The 15000-nt window shown below is 45.4% G+C and overlaps 1 protein-coding gene across 1 annotated transcript in view; it reads left to right on the plus strand.

The window, feature by feature from the left end:
- The window catches only part of mef2d (myocyte enhancer factor 2d), a 35820-nt gene that overhangs the window by 6300 nt on the left and 14520 nt on the right, over positions 1 to 15000 (plus strand). The window contains exons 2-4 of the mRNA XM_056405916.1: positions 156 to 290; positions 8448 to 8670; positions 14486 to 14539. Of these exons, the coding sequence (XP_056261891.1) occupies positions 156 to 290; positions 8448 to 8670; positions 14486 to 14539 (412 nt within the window). The remainder of the gene's footprint in view (positions 1 to 155; positions 291 to 8447; positions 8671 to 14485; positions 14540 to 15000) is intronic.

A 15000-nucleotide genomic window follows, 5' to 3' on the forward strand; every position in this document is an offset into this window, starting at 1 on the left:
ACACACACACACTGAGTCATCCATCAGTTTATTTTATGATGTTTGTGTGAAAGTAAAATCACTTGTTTCCTCTCTTTTGGGGGAAGTGAAGTTGGTCACGCCCACAAACCGTGCATGAAGAAGTAAACGTAACCGTGCCTCCTCCTCCTCCTCAGACGTTGAGGAAGAAGGGCTTTAACGGCTGCAACAGCCCGGAGCCGGACGGAGACGACTCCCTGGACCGCAGCCCGCTGACGGAGGACAAGTACCGGAGGGCGGAGGAGCTGGACGGCCTCTTCAAGCGCTACGGCGTGAGTACCACCTCCTCTCCCTCCTCCTCTCCTTCCTCCTCCTCTCCCTCCTCCTCCTCCTCTCCTCTTCTCCTCTCTCCTCCTCTCCTCCTCTCCTTCCTCCTCTCCTCTCCCTCCTCCTCTCCTTCCTCCTCTCTCCTACTCTCTCCTCCTCTCCTTCCTCCTCTCCTCTCCTCTCTCCTCTCCTCCAGTGTAATCCTCAGCTGGCAGCTCGGGGCGAGGACAAACACTCTTAATCCTGCTGGTACTAGAATACCTCCCGGGGGGGGGGGGGGGGGGGGCGATCCCGTTCTCTGAGATTCTGGGTCGGCAAATTGAATAAGAACGAGACTTCCTCCTCCTCAGTCAGCTTCACACAGTATTTAATATTACATATCAGCATATAGTCTGACTATGTATTTAATATTACATATCAGCATATAGTCTGACTATGTATTTCATATTACATATCAGCATATAGTCTGACTATGTATTTAATATGACATATCAGCATATAGTCTGACTATGTATTTAATATTACATATCAGCATCTAGTCTGACTATGTATTTCATATTACATATCAGCATCTAGTCTGACTCCAGGGTGTTTAGATAAGGACCAGTGACGTGTATCTTCACCCAGGTGACCGACGTCCACGTCGTGTTAACTGTTATTTATATTTATCATAGTTCTCTAAGTTCTTAACCCACAACGTGTTCCTCTGGTTTCCTGTGAAGACGGAAGTTTATTTTGAAAAGCCGAATTCACACAATAAACACGACAGTAAATACACACAGTACACAACAGATAACAGTTAATAAGCTAATATTTATATTTATTTATTTATTCAGACTCGAATCAAAATCTCAAGATCCATCTTCTCGGGTGCCCCCCCTCCCTTCACCCCCCCCCCCCCCCCCACACACACACACACACACTCTCTCAACCCCCCCTCCCCATCACCTAACCCCCCTGCTTGGCCAGTGTGCAGTGGTGCTAGCCGTTAGCCGCTACCCGTTAGCCGCTAACTTTACTGCCCGGTTCACCAGTCAAAAGATGTAAAACGTGAAAAACGACGTTTACGATAAAATATTTGAAATGATCAATTTTGATTTTTGATGTTTTAAATTAATGAATCCCAAACGCTTCCCACAGCAACGCTGGAGAGAACGAAGGCCTCTTACCTTTCACAGTGAAAACCTCTCTCCCTCTCTCTCTCTGTCTCTCTCTCTCTCTCTCTCTCTCTCTCTCTCTGTCTCTCTCTCTCTCTCTCTCTCTCTCTCTCTCTCTCTCTCTCTCCCTCTCTCTCTCCCTCTCTCTCTCTCTGTCTCTCTCTCTCTCTCTCTCTCTCTCTCTCTCTCTCTGTCTCCTCTCTCTCTCCCTGTCTCTCTCCCCTCTCTCTCTCTCTCTCTCTCTCTCCTCTCTCTCCCTCTCTCTCTCTCTCTCTCCCTCTCTCTCTCCCTCTCTCTCTCTCTCCTCTCTCTCTCCCTCTCTCTCTCTCTCTCTCTCTCTCTCTCTCTCTCTCTCTCTGTCTCTCTCCCTCTCCCTCTGTCTCTCTCCCTCTCTCTCTCTCTCTCTCTCTCCCTCTCTCTCTCTCTCTCTCTCTCTCTCTCTCTCTCAGTTCACGCTGAGCGTCAGAGCGACAGGGTGTGTGTGTGAGAGCTGCGGAGCGTTGTCTGTGTGTTTCTCTCTTCTCTGTTCTTTCATAGTTGTGTGTATTTAGTTTATGTGGTTTATTAGTTGGGTTTCACAGTAGTTTAATTTGTTTGGTGATTAGTTGGGTTTTTCTCTGGGTGTCTTCCCGCTGCGGTGCCTCACCGGGCTCGCGGGCGGAAATGTTTGCCCGATTCCCCCGCTGCTCACGAGGAGACACGGTATGAAGATCTCCGTGACTCCTCGTGCAGCGTGGAGGAATTGGCTCGGGCAGTCGGAAGAAAGTCGGGTTCAGCAGTGAAGTCCGCCGCCAAGATGAACGGCTCGGTCGTGATCTTCCTGGATCAGGTGGGAAGGTGAGCCGCGTGGTAGAGGAGGGTCTCGGTGGGAGATTTGTTTGTACAGGTGTTTCCGCTGGACCAGCCGTCCACCAGAGTCCTCGCTTTCAACGTCCCTCCGCTCATCTCCGATGAGTTTCTCAGCAGAGAGCCTCCCGGCACGGAAAGCTGGTCTCCCGATGAGAGATCTCATCGGGTTCAAGGAGAGCTCGATGAAGCATATCATGAGTTACCGTAGATCGGTTTATATGATACTCAACGACCGGAGCTGAGTTAAACCTGCGCTTCAGCGTCAGAGTAGATGATGTTAACTATAACGTCTACGCGTCTTCATCGGCGATGAAGTGCTTTCATTGCGGGAGGAGGGGCACACCGAGGGCCTGCTCGAGCGAGGCGACCCTGCGCCAGCTGGTCCGGCGGCTCGGGTCCGTCCAGCGCCACGCCGCTTACACCAGCGTGGGAACAGCAGGTGAGGCGGCTGCCACCGCTGCCGCGGGGCTGCGGGGCTCAAGGCGGCGGCGTCTCTGAGAGGAGGCGCGGCCGCGGCGGCGCTGCAGCGGCGGGCGCCGCCGATTCCAACGGAGAGCGGGCGGCGTCACTGCTGCTGCACCCGACACACATGTGGTGGGTATGAATGAGGGAGGAGTGATGGGGTGATGCGGGCAAGGGTGGTGAGGTGGGGATGAGGGTGGGGATGCTGGACAGGGCAGTGAAAGGCAGGCTGTGGGTGGAGTCGGGAGCGTGAGAGGAAAGGAAAAGAAGGAAAAGCGGACCAAAAATGGAGGATGTGGGGATCTGCCAAGAGCAGTGGGGTAGAGGCTGGGGTGAGGTGGGAAGTGGGGAGGAGGAAGAAAACAAGAAAAGAAGGGAAAAAAAAAAAGATTAAAAACAAAAATAATATTGGTGATGGTGGTGGTGGTGATGGTGGCTCCCGCTTAGTGATGGAAGTGGAGAGTGGGGTGGAGAATAATGAGTAAAGTGAGAAAGAGGAAAAGGAAAAAAGACGAGGACAGGGTTGGCAATAAGCGCATTGAGGCGGTAGGACAGGTCAGGGAAGCCGTAGAGGTGGAGGAGGACGGTGCAGGGGAGGAGGGGTGGAGCAGGTGGAGATGGACGAGGAGGAAGCAGGGGCAGAAAGGAGCCTCAAAGAGAAAGAAGAGTGGCCAGGCGCTGGCAGCGAGGCCAAGGCCAGCAGGGTGGAAGTGAGGAGGAGGAGTCAGGGGCGGGGCGGTGGAGGACAGTAGTGAGGAGGGTCAGAGGACAGCGACTCTCCTCTGTTTTAACAAATAGTCAGGCAAAAGCTGTACACAGATGATGAGATCAGGCTGTTTCTGCACACAACAAAAGGAAAAGAAAGTAGAGGTCAAGGATCACTTCCTGACCTCGTGGCCTTGTTCAGTCGTACCAGTTCCACATGAGGAAAAAAAATTAGACAAACAAGAGGTTTTTAGGATCAAAAAGTTTTTGCCCAAAGTAAAGGAGTGCATCCAGCAGGGGGAGGTGGAGAGCTCCAATGTGTGTTTTATTTGATTTGTTGGTTTTAAGTTTTATTTGTTTTTTAAACTCTTTTCTTTTAATGAACACATTCAGAGTCGGAGTTTTAAACGTAAATGGAGCGAGGGACAGTAAGAAGAGAACATCAATTTATGAATTTAACAAGATGAAAGCCAACGATGTTCTCTTCTTACAAGAGACGCACAGCGACAGCACCAACGAGGCGGACTGGAGGAGGGAGTGGGGGGGGGAAGTCCTCCTGAGCCACAACACCAACCTCAGCGGAGGGGTGGGCGTCCTCTTCACCAAGGCCGTCTGCCCCCGGTCACTGGAGGTCAAACACATCGTGGAGGGAGGCTGTTCTTTGTGAAAGCACGGTTCGACCTTTTAACGTGGTTTTATAAATATCTATGCTCCAACAACTGGGACAGAGAGGCAGCTGTTTTATCCAAAGTTAATGATGTTTTAAATGACTGTGCCTCGGAGGATTTTTTATTCTTGGGGGATTTAACTGCACAGAGGATGATTTTAATGACAGAAACCACAGAGCCACATCCAGCGTCATAGCAGGTGCTGAGGAGGCTGGTCCATCCTCATGGTCTGGTGGACGTGTGGAGAAGGATGCATCCGGACTGCCGACAGTACACATGGTCCCACGTTAGGGAGGAAGGATCTCCTCAGCCAGGTTAGACCAGATTTATGTTTTAAGCACCATTTTAATAGTGTTAAAATGTGCAGCATTGTTCGCTGGTTTTACTGATCACTCTTTGGTTTTATGTCATGTTTTTATTAGGAATTTTTACCTAGGAGCGCATATTGGCATTTTAATACAGTTTTAACTTTCCATAGGACTTTTAGAGAGGTGTTGTTTTAATTTTGGGGCATTTTTAGGCTGAGGAAGAGTGATTTTAATAATCTTAGGCAGTGGTGGGACCGTGGTAAGGTAGAAATTAAGCTCCTTTGTCAGCAGCACACTTTCAACGTCACTAGAGACGTCACCAGATCTATGAAGGACCTGGAGACTGAGATAGTGGACCTAGAAAGTTTGAGCGAGTCCACAGGAGATCGAGGACATATTGAAGTCCTCAAAAGTAAAAAGCGGCTCTCGCCGACCTGTTCGAAGTAAAAGTGCAAGGCGCACTGGTCAGGTCCCGATTCCAGACCATCGCGGAGATGGACACTCCCTCTAGCTTCTTCTTCGGCCTGGAGAAGAGGAGTGGGCAGGGCGGTGATCCACTCACTGCTGACGGACGAGGGCAGTCGGTTGTGGAGCCAAGCCAGATCCGGAAGCGGCGGTGGGGTTTTACTCCTCCCTTTATGCCACTGAGTATAGGGAGGAGGGAGAGTTGACGGAGGGGCTCTGTGGGAGCTGCCTCAGGTCTCCGAGGAGACTAATGAGGAGCTCGACAGACCCATAACCCCCAAGAGCTGAAAGCTGCCCTGCAGGAATGCAGGAGGGCGCGCCCGGAATCGACGGCCTCCCGCTGAATTTTACAAAAATACTGGGATGTCCTCGGAGGGACATCCTAGACGCCTTCAATGAGAGTCTGGCCTCTGGTTCCATGCCGATGTCCTGCCGGAGGGCAGTGCTGGCCTACTGCCAAAAAGGAAACCCGCAGGACATCGGTAACTGGCGCCTGTGTCTCTACTGTGTGTGGATTATAAGCTTCTGTCCAGGGTCCTGGCCTCCAGGCTGAGGGGAGCTATGGAGCAGGTCCTCCATCGGGACCAGACCTACTGTGTGCCCGGCAGGTCCATGGTGGACAACGACCACCTCATTCGGGACGTTTTGGAGGTCTCCAGCTCGTTGGGTATGCATACTGGTCTGATTTCTCTAGATCAGGAAAGGCTTTTGACCGCGTTGAACACGGCTTCCTCTGGAAAGTTCTGGGCAAGTTTGGGTTCAGCGCTGGCTTCATAGCTAAGATCAAGGTGTTGTACAGTAATGTTGAGAGTGTGCTGAAGATAAACGGCAGGCTGTGTGCTCCTTTTAGAGTGAGTAGAGGGGTCCGGCAGGGCTGTGCTCTGTCCGGGATGCTCTCCGCACTCTCCCTCGAGCCCCTCCTCATTAAAATACGCTCTAGCCTACATGGTTTGGTTTTACCTGGTTTTAGTAAAGGAATGATTTTATCGGCATATGCCGACGACGTTGTTGTTTTATCAAGAATCAAAATGATGTAAACCTTTTAAATCAAATAGTACATGATTTTAGCACGGCATCATCAGCGAGGGTGAACTGGAAGAAAAGCGAAGCCCTCGCTGTGGGGGAGTGGCGTGGCGGCCTCGGTTCTTCCACAAAAGCTCATATGGAAAAAGGACGGTTTTAAATATTTAGGAATATACCTGGGAAACCGAGCATGGTCCAGAAGAACTGGGAGGCGTCACAGAGAAGATAGAGGGAAACTTTCCAAATGGAAGTGGCTGCTCCCCAGATGTCTTTTAAGGGTAGAGTACTGGTTTTAAACAATCTTATTGCATCCCAACTGTGGCACAGGTTGACCGTGTTAGACCCTCCTCTGGCTTCTTAGCTAACATACAAAAGAAGACGGTGGATTTCTTTTGGGAGGGTCTACACTGGGTGCCACAGGGGTGCTGTTTTTAGCCAGAGAGGGGGGGACATGGCCTCGTCCACCTGGCCAGCCGGACGGCCACTTTTAGATTACAGTTTGTTCAGAAGTTTGTAACGAGTCCGGAGGTTGTAGTGTGGCGAGACTTGGCCAGCTGCATCCTCAGACGTGCTGACAACCTGGGGCTGGATACTGCTCTGTTTTAATAGACTCCAGCATTTTAAAACTAAGTGGGCTGCCTCCTTTTATCAGGGTGTTTTAAGTCATGGGCCCTTTTAAGCACGAAAGGTGCCCACAGTCTGACTCTCTGTTCTGGTTGTTGAGAGAACCATTAATTTATAATGCACGACTGGACATTAGCAGCAGCGTCACCCTGGACTAACGGGCTGCTGCAAACAAAGACCCTTTCCTGCAGCAGTTGGTGGATGCAGTGGGGCCGGCTGAGCGACTCCCGGCCCTGGGCTCCTGCTGGGGATGCATTCCGACCGGGTGGCGAGGAGGCTCCTGGAGCTGTGGAGGCAGAGGCTGACCGGGTTGGAGGAGCCTCCTCAACGACTACAGCCAGCAGAGAGCAGAGCCGGACCCTGCAGACCCTTCCCAGACATCTCCCTCAGCCCGGGGCTAGGGGACTCACGGCCCCCTGCTAAGAACGAGCCACCCAGAAAACTGCACACTGAACAAAGCAGACAAGAAGACTTTGTATTTTAACCTCGTGAAGAGTATCAACAGGTCCAGACTGTGCAACAGACCGCCCACTGTGTGGTCAGAGAGACTTGGGCATGGAGGCCCTGGCCGCAGTGGGGGTCCTATACAAGCCTCCCTGAAGAAAAGGACCGCTGACCTCCAGTGGCGGATTTTACACGGTGCTGTCGCGTCCAACGCTTTTATTTCGGTAATCAATCCCGCTGTCCTGAGCCAGTGCCCCTTCTGTGACCTCCGGAGACTATTTACCATGTTTTTAACGAGTGTAAGAGACTTTTGAGTTTCTTCACTCTTTTAACATTGGTTTTTAGTCTTTTTAATGTGGCTTTTACAGAGAAGGTTTTATCATGGGAGCTGCCTACAAAAAACGGAAAAGAAAAGTGGCAGCTCCTTAATTTTTATCCGCGGCCAAAATGGCCATTTATTTAACAAGGAAGTCCCGGGTGGAAAACAGAGAGGGGCAGGAAGCCAGGGCAGTGTGGCTCTGTAACATCAGAGCCAGACTCTGGCTGGAGTTCAGATTTTATAAACACATTGGAGACCTGGATGCTTTTAAACAACGCTGGTGTTTTAAAGGTATTGTTTGCTCTGTGGTGGAGGAGGAGCTGGAGTTTGCACCACTTTTTATTAGGTAAAGCATGTGTTTCTGTTTTTTAAATATTTTGTTTTGTTTGTTTGCTTTTATTTTAAACGACCCGATTTTTAAAACACTTCATTTTTAAAGAAACGTAATGGTTAAAGAAATGTAAATAAAGTGTTTTTCAAAAATCAAAAAAAATCTCTCTGTCTCTCTCTCTCTCTCCCTCTCTCTCTCTTTCTGTCTCTCTCTGTCTCTATCTCTCTCCCCCTCTCTCTCTCTCTCCCCCTCTCTCTCTCTCGCTCTCTCTCCCTCTCTCTCTCTCTCTCCGTGAGGAGGAAGGAGGAAGGTGCCCTCGTCCTCCTCTCTCTAACTGGGTCCCCGGCTCTGGCCCACATGCTAAATATAGAAGTCCTTCTTTCAGAGCCACTTAGGACTGGGAGGACTTGTGGACTGGAGGACTAGAGGACTAGAGGACTGGAGGACTGGAGGACTGGAGGACTAGAGGACTGGAGGACTAGAGGACTGGAGGACTGGAGGACTGGAGGACTGGAGGACTGGAGGACTAGAGGACTAGAGGACTGGAGGACTGGAGGACTAGAGGACTGGAGGACTGGAGGACTGGAGGACTGGAGGACTAGAGGACTGGAGGACTGGAGGACTGGAGGACTAGAGGACTGGAGGACTGGAGGACTAGAGGACTGGAGGACTGGAGGACTGGAGGACTGGAGGACTAGAGGACTGGGGGACTAGAGGACTGGAGGACTGGGGGACTGGAGGACTAGAGGACTGGAGGGGTGTGTGTGACCACGTCTAAGCCCCGCCTTCTTCCCGTCTCTCCACCAGTCCTCGATCCCACAGCCCACCTTCTCCATGCCGGTCACCGTGCCGGTGTCCAATCAGAATGCGGCGTCCCTTCAGTTCAGCAGCCAAGGCGGCGGCGCCCTGGTGACCACGACCTCCTTCATCACCTCCGCCCTCGCAGACCCACGCCTCCTGTCGCCACAGCAACCGGCTCTGCAGAGGAACGTCGTGTCGCCGGGGTTACCACAGCGACCAGCCAGCGCAGGTAAGAACGCCACATCAAGCACGTCAAGGAGAGGGATCCGACCACAACATGATAAATAAGATAGTATAAAATAACAATCAGATTTATTATACATATATATATATAATATGTATTATAGATAGAATATATATTATATATATAGAATAAATATTATATAATATATATATCTATTTATTATATATATATATATTTATTAGTTTAAATATATAATATATATATCTATTTATAATATATATTTATATTATATATATATATATCTATTTATTATATATATATAATATATATATATATTTATTATTTTTTTATAAATATATATCAGGCATGAGAATCCCTCACCTTTCGGCGAAATTCGCCGTTTTGAAACCAAAATAGGTGACTTGCGTGAATCTTGTAGATCCGAAGAGTTTTTGTTTTGGGATGGGGTCAATCGGCCGGCCGGCGTTTATGAGATTGGAGTGGGACACGGAGAAAATGTGGAGTGGTGCTCTTCGCAATAAAACATCTTTGATGGGACGTGTCGCATCTCGGCCAATCAGCGTCAAGATGTCTTAAGCGTTTGGTGGTTTAGGTTAGCTTGAATGTTAGCCGCTACAGCTGCTGCTGTCACGCTGCACGGTGGAGCGATGCTAACAAAGTACCCGTGACATTAAGAGCGATGTGATTTAGCATATCTTTAGTGTCGACACTTCATCAAGAGAGCGATCAGAGCGCTGCTCGTGTCACGCTGTCCGCACTGGCGCTCAGCGAGTGCCGTTAAGTGGCGGAATTTTCGGCTTTAAAAAAAAAAACGAAAAAAAAAAGATGCCAGAAGTGAAATGTTTAAGTTCAGTCTGTAAAGTTGTGTAACTCTACAGCTGCTCATCCTGATGAACTCTGTATCCTCTGGTCAGATACAGACTAACGGCCTCATAGTGGATCATCAATGCTATGATGGCTCCATGTAGTTTCATTCATATCTTGGAGGCTAATACTAATATTACTGCCATTTGTTAAGTGTTGAAAAAGTTGGTAAAAAGTGAACCATACAGATATTTTATTTATTACTATTATAGATAAATATACCAGTGTCTTATTTATGGTATGCTGTTTTTATGGTATTGTATCATGATATTTATGGCAGGTATGGTATAGAAGATCATGACAACCAGGTAGAGGCAGAACAGACTCAAGGACCAGACTCATGGAACAGAGTCAAGGACCAGACTCAAGGAACAGACTCAAGGAACAGACTCATGGAACAGACTCAAGGAACAGACTCAAGGAACAGACTCATGGACCAGACTCAAGGAACAGACTCATGGAACAGACTCAAGGAACAGACTCAAGGACCAGACTCAAGGAACAGAGTCAAGGACCAGACTCAAGGAACAGACTCCAGGAACAGACTCCAGGAACAGACTCAAGGAACAGAGTCAAGGACCAGACTCAAGGAACAGACTCAAGGACCAGACTCAAGGAACAGACTCCAGGAACAGACTCAAGGACCAGACTCAAGGAACAGACTCCAGGACCAGACTCGAGGAACAGACTCAAGGACCAGACTCAAGGACCAGACTCAAGGAACAGACTCCAGGACCAGACTCAAGGAACAGAGTCAAGGAACAAACTCATGGACCAGACTCGAGGAACAGACTCAAGGACCAGACTCAAGGAACAGAGTCAAGGACCGGACTCAAGGAACAGACTCAATGACCAGACTCAATGACCAGACTCAAGGACCAGACTCAAGGACCAGACTCAAGGAACAGACTCATGGACCAGACTCGAGGAACAGACTCAAGGACCAGACTCAAGGACCAGACTCAAGGACCAGACTCAAGGAACAGACTCCAGGACCAGACTCAAGGAACAGAGTCAAGGAACAGACTCATGGACCAGACTCGAGGAACAGACTCAAGGACCAGACTCAAGGACCAGACTCAAGGACCAGACTCAAGGAACAGACTCCAGGACCAGACTCAAGGAACAGAGTCATGGACCAGACTCGAGGAACAGACTCAAGGACCAGACTCAAGGAACAGAGTCAAGGACCAGACTCGAGGAACAGACTCAAGGACCAGACTCAAGGAACAGAGTCAAGGACCAGACTCATGGAACAGACTCAAGGAACAGACTCAATGAACAGACTCATGGAACAGACTCAAGGACCAGACTCAAGGAACAGACTCCAGGAACAGACTCAATGAACAGACTCATGGAACAGACTCGAGGGACAGACTCGAGGAACAGACTCGTGGCTCAGCAGACTTGAAGACTTGTTCACGCCAAAAAAAAGAAGGAAGTTGGTTCATGAATGACCATATTATACTAGGGCTGTCAATCGATTAAAAAAAATTAACTAATTAATCGCACCTTTTGAAATTGCGATTAATTAATCGCAATTAAAAGTTAAAAGTTAAAAGTTCATTCTTTTTAAAGACAAAACTTCACACAGAGCTGTGTTTTCAAAGAGGCTCCTACATATAAAGTGCCAGCGAGGTATTTAATATCGTGGATGATAAATTGTTTCTTCAGTGAAACATCAGATTAGTAAAAAAAGAAGTATATTGAGACCCCATTGGTCCTGTCATCTTTAACATTGAACAGCAGCAGAACCAGTGGCCTTGGTAACTGACTGACATTCACATATGTCACGTTAACCCTCTGGAGGCTGGGGGCATTTAATACATTTTACAAAATAAATTAAATTCACCGTTTAAAGTCTTTTGCATGTGACACCCCACGTGTTCTACATCAAACATTCCAGAACAATCTCAGCTTGAAATGAGCCTCATTGTCCTCGCGCCGTGTCCTCTGGTTCTCTGACTGACAGGCTGCTAAATGAGCCTAACCTGTGAGGTGGGAGTTTGTGATTTACTTACTGTCAGTGTTTTTTGGTTTTTGAATGTTGACAAACAATGGATTGACCAACGACTGGGTTTCGTGTGTCGCGTTCTTTCGCGCGCGTCCCCGACGTCCCCGCGCCTCCGTTCTGTGTGTCTGTGTGTCGAGGGAGGAGGGAGGAGGGAGGAGGGAGATCGATCCTTTCATCCACCAGTTCAGCTCATTATGCTCCTTATTTTGATTGTTTAAAATTTTATTTAAACAAAAACAGTGTCAAACCGTTGCGCGGTTTAAAAAAAAAAAAAAAAAAGTTAAAGTGCGTTTATATTTTTTTTTTTTAAGTTGTATACTCGTTAACGATTAGCGTTAGCAGCGACAGCCCAATTATATTATATTATAGACTTTTACTAGTATATCCGTTCATACAACTTTATCAGGACCTGGAATTATCATACAACGTCCAACATACAACGAGCACCGTCACTTCCCCGCCTATCCTTCTCACCCTTTGACCCTGATCCTTCCCATATATATATATATGTATATTATACATATATAACCGTTCATATATATTGGGGTACAATTTTGTGTCTTTCATGAAAACTCACTTTTATTTATCAAATGAATTGAACATTTCATAGAACATATAGTCAAGACATTGACAAGGTTAGAAATAATGATTAATATTTGAAGTATTAATTTTGTTCTTCAAACTTCAAGCTCAAAGGAAGGCCAGTTGTATAGCTTATATCACCAGCATAACTGTTTTCAGCTGTGCTAACATAATTGCACAAGGGTTTTCTAATCAGACATTAGTCTTCTAAGGCGATTAGCAAACACAATGTACCATAAGAACACTGGAGTGATGATGAAATGGGCCTCTATACACCTCTGGAGATATTTCATTAGAAACCAGACACTTCCACCTAGAATAGTCATTTACCACATTAACAATGTATAGAGGGTATTTATGATTCATGTTATCTTTATTGAAAAAACAGTGCTTTACTTTGAAAAATAAAGACATTTCTAAGTGACCCCAAACTTTTGAACGGTAATGTATATATATATATTTCTAATATACATGTTTTAATTTTTTAGAAATAAATATATATTATATATATCTTATATATACTTATTAGTTTTTATGAATATATATTTATAATATATAGACATCTGAGCATCTTCACAAGCGTCTGATCTGTTTGTTGTTTTTCACGAAGCTTGAACAAGCAATACTTTTTTTCAGAGACACCGTTATTTTTTCTTTCTTCTCTTCCATAAATAAAGAGATGTTTTATTTTTAAATCTATTTACTTTTCACCTCCTGAAGCGCAAAGAGGACTTTCTTAGTCGTCACAAAAAGCCCCCCCCCCCTCCCCTCCTAAAAGGATTTGCGCTCCACGCTCGGCGTCTCAGACGAGGTTACTGATGGAGCTCTGTAATCTCATTGTGAGTCAGAATTAGGTGACGTAACGTCACTCCTGCATTACGGCCTCTTTCATAACATACCGAGGGCGCGAGGGCTTCACTTAGCGGCTCCTTCAAAATAAAAGCATTCTCTTCACATTTGTATTATAAGCTCGGGTATTATATCTGTTTATATTTATAAGAAATGATGAGTCACACAGTTTGTCTATTGGCAAGTTATTGCAGATATATTATATTATATATAGATATAGTATCTATTTTTTTAGGTGACAAGTTTCTGCACTTTTTATTATTAATTTATTAAATGATTTTTTAAAAAGTGCATCCATGAAAAAATATATATTTTTTTTTCATGTACTTTTATTTGTTATTATTTTTATTATTATGTTTTCTCTCTCTCTATATATATATATATATATATACAGGACTGTCTCAGAAAATTAGAATATTGTGATAAAGTTCTTTATTTTCTGTAATGCAATTAAAAAAACAAAAATGTCATGCATTCTGGATTCATTACAAATCAACTGAAATATTGCAAGCCTTTTATTCTTTTAATATTGCTGATTATGGCTTACAGCTTAAGAAAACTCTAAAATCCTATCTCATAAAATTTTAATATTTCCTCAGACCAAGTAAAAAAAAAGATTTATAACAGCTGAGTGTTTGTCAAGGCTCAGGAAACCCTTGCAGGTGTTTCGAGTTAATTAGACGATTCAAGTGATTTGTTTAATACCCTACTAGTATACTTTTTCATGATATTCTAATATTTAGAGATAGGATATTTGAGTTTTCTTAAGCTGTAAGCCATAATCAGCAATAAATCAGAATAAAAGGCTTGCAATATTTCAGTTGATTTGTAATGAATCCAGAATGCATGACATTTTTGTTTTTTTAATTGCATTACAGAAAATAAAGAACTTCATCACAATATTCTAATTTTCTGAGACAGTCCTGTATATATATATATCTTTAACTTAAAAAATACAAGATTGTTGGAAAAGCAATAACTTGCCAACAGACCAACTGTGTGACTCATTATTTCTAAAAAATATAAACATATAGATAAAGAAATATCTAAATAGATTTTTTTCAAGAAGAACAAATTTGATATGTATATCTTCTTTCTTTGAATCCACTTTTTATTTTTAATAACAAAAAAAAGTGCAACTTAGATAAGTGGCAACTTAAATATATACTGTATATATATATATATATATATATATATATATTTTGTAACACTATTTAAAATGACCGTGATGGTTTTTTATTTTTTTATTTTTTACACACTTTGTTTTTATTTATTTTTTAACTGCTGTGTTAAAGATTGGACTCCAGAATGAAACCTTCAGATTTCGACCGTCCAAAAGGTCAAAAGGTCACGTGACCTCGTTCTCGTGATGCCTCGGGAACGACTCGAGCGCTCGTCTTTTGGGCCAATGCTCCGCTTGCGAACCGACGTAAGTCTCGGTGGTCGAAGGTCAAAGAAAGGTCAAAGGTCACCGTGACATCATTCTCTTTGTGGAAATGTGACGACTTGATGTCTCCCCTTGTCCTGCAGGTGCTCTGCTGGGAGATATGGGGAACTCAAACGGAGGGTGCCCGAGTCCAGTCCGTAAGTACACACACACACACACACACAGCCTGCTGTCTGTATTCTAGACTCAGTAGAAACACTTTGACTGGACAGACAGAGACACGCAGAATGTCTGCGTGGCAACAGGCGGTCACATGTGCTCTCACACACACACACACACACACACCTGTTGACTGCTGACAGCTGAGAGGGGGTCGGGGGTGCAATCTGCCCCGTAAACAGTCCGGAGAGAGAACTGAAGTTGCATTAAAAACTAAGCGTGACTTTGAAGCTCCGCCCGCTCAAGTCAAGCTTTCATGTTCTTCTTTTTGTCAAGAAAAAAGTGAGAGGAGTAAAACAAAAATGTTAAAAATGTGAGGAAGGAAAATATATTTTTTTAAGAATAGAAATAAAATAGAATGTTTTATATATATATATGTATATATAAAATATATATATATATAATATATATGTTAAAAATGTGAGACGACGAAAAGAAT

This window comes from Pseudoliparis swirei, chromosome 22, assembly GCF_029220125.1.
Source record: "Pseudoliparis swirei isolate HS2019 ecotype Mariana Trench chromosome 22, NWPU_hadal_v1, whole genome shotgun sequence".
Lineage (NCBI taxonomy): Eukaryota > Metazoa > Chordata > Actinopteri > Perciformes > Liparidae > Pseudoliparis > Pseudoliparis swirei.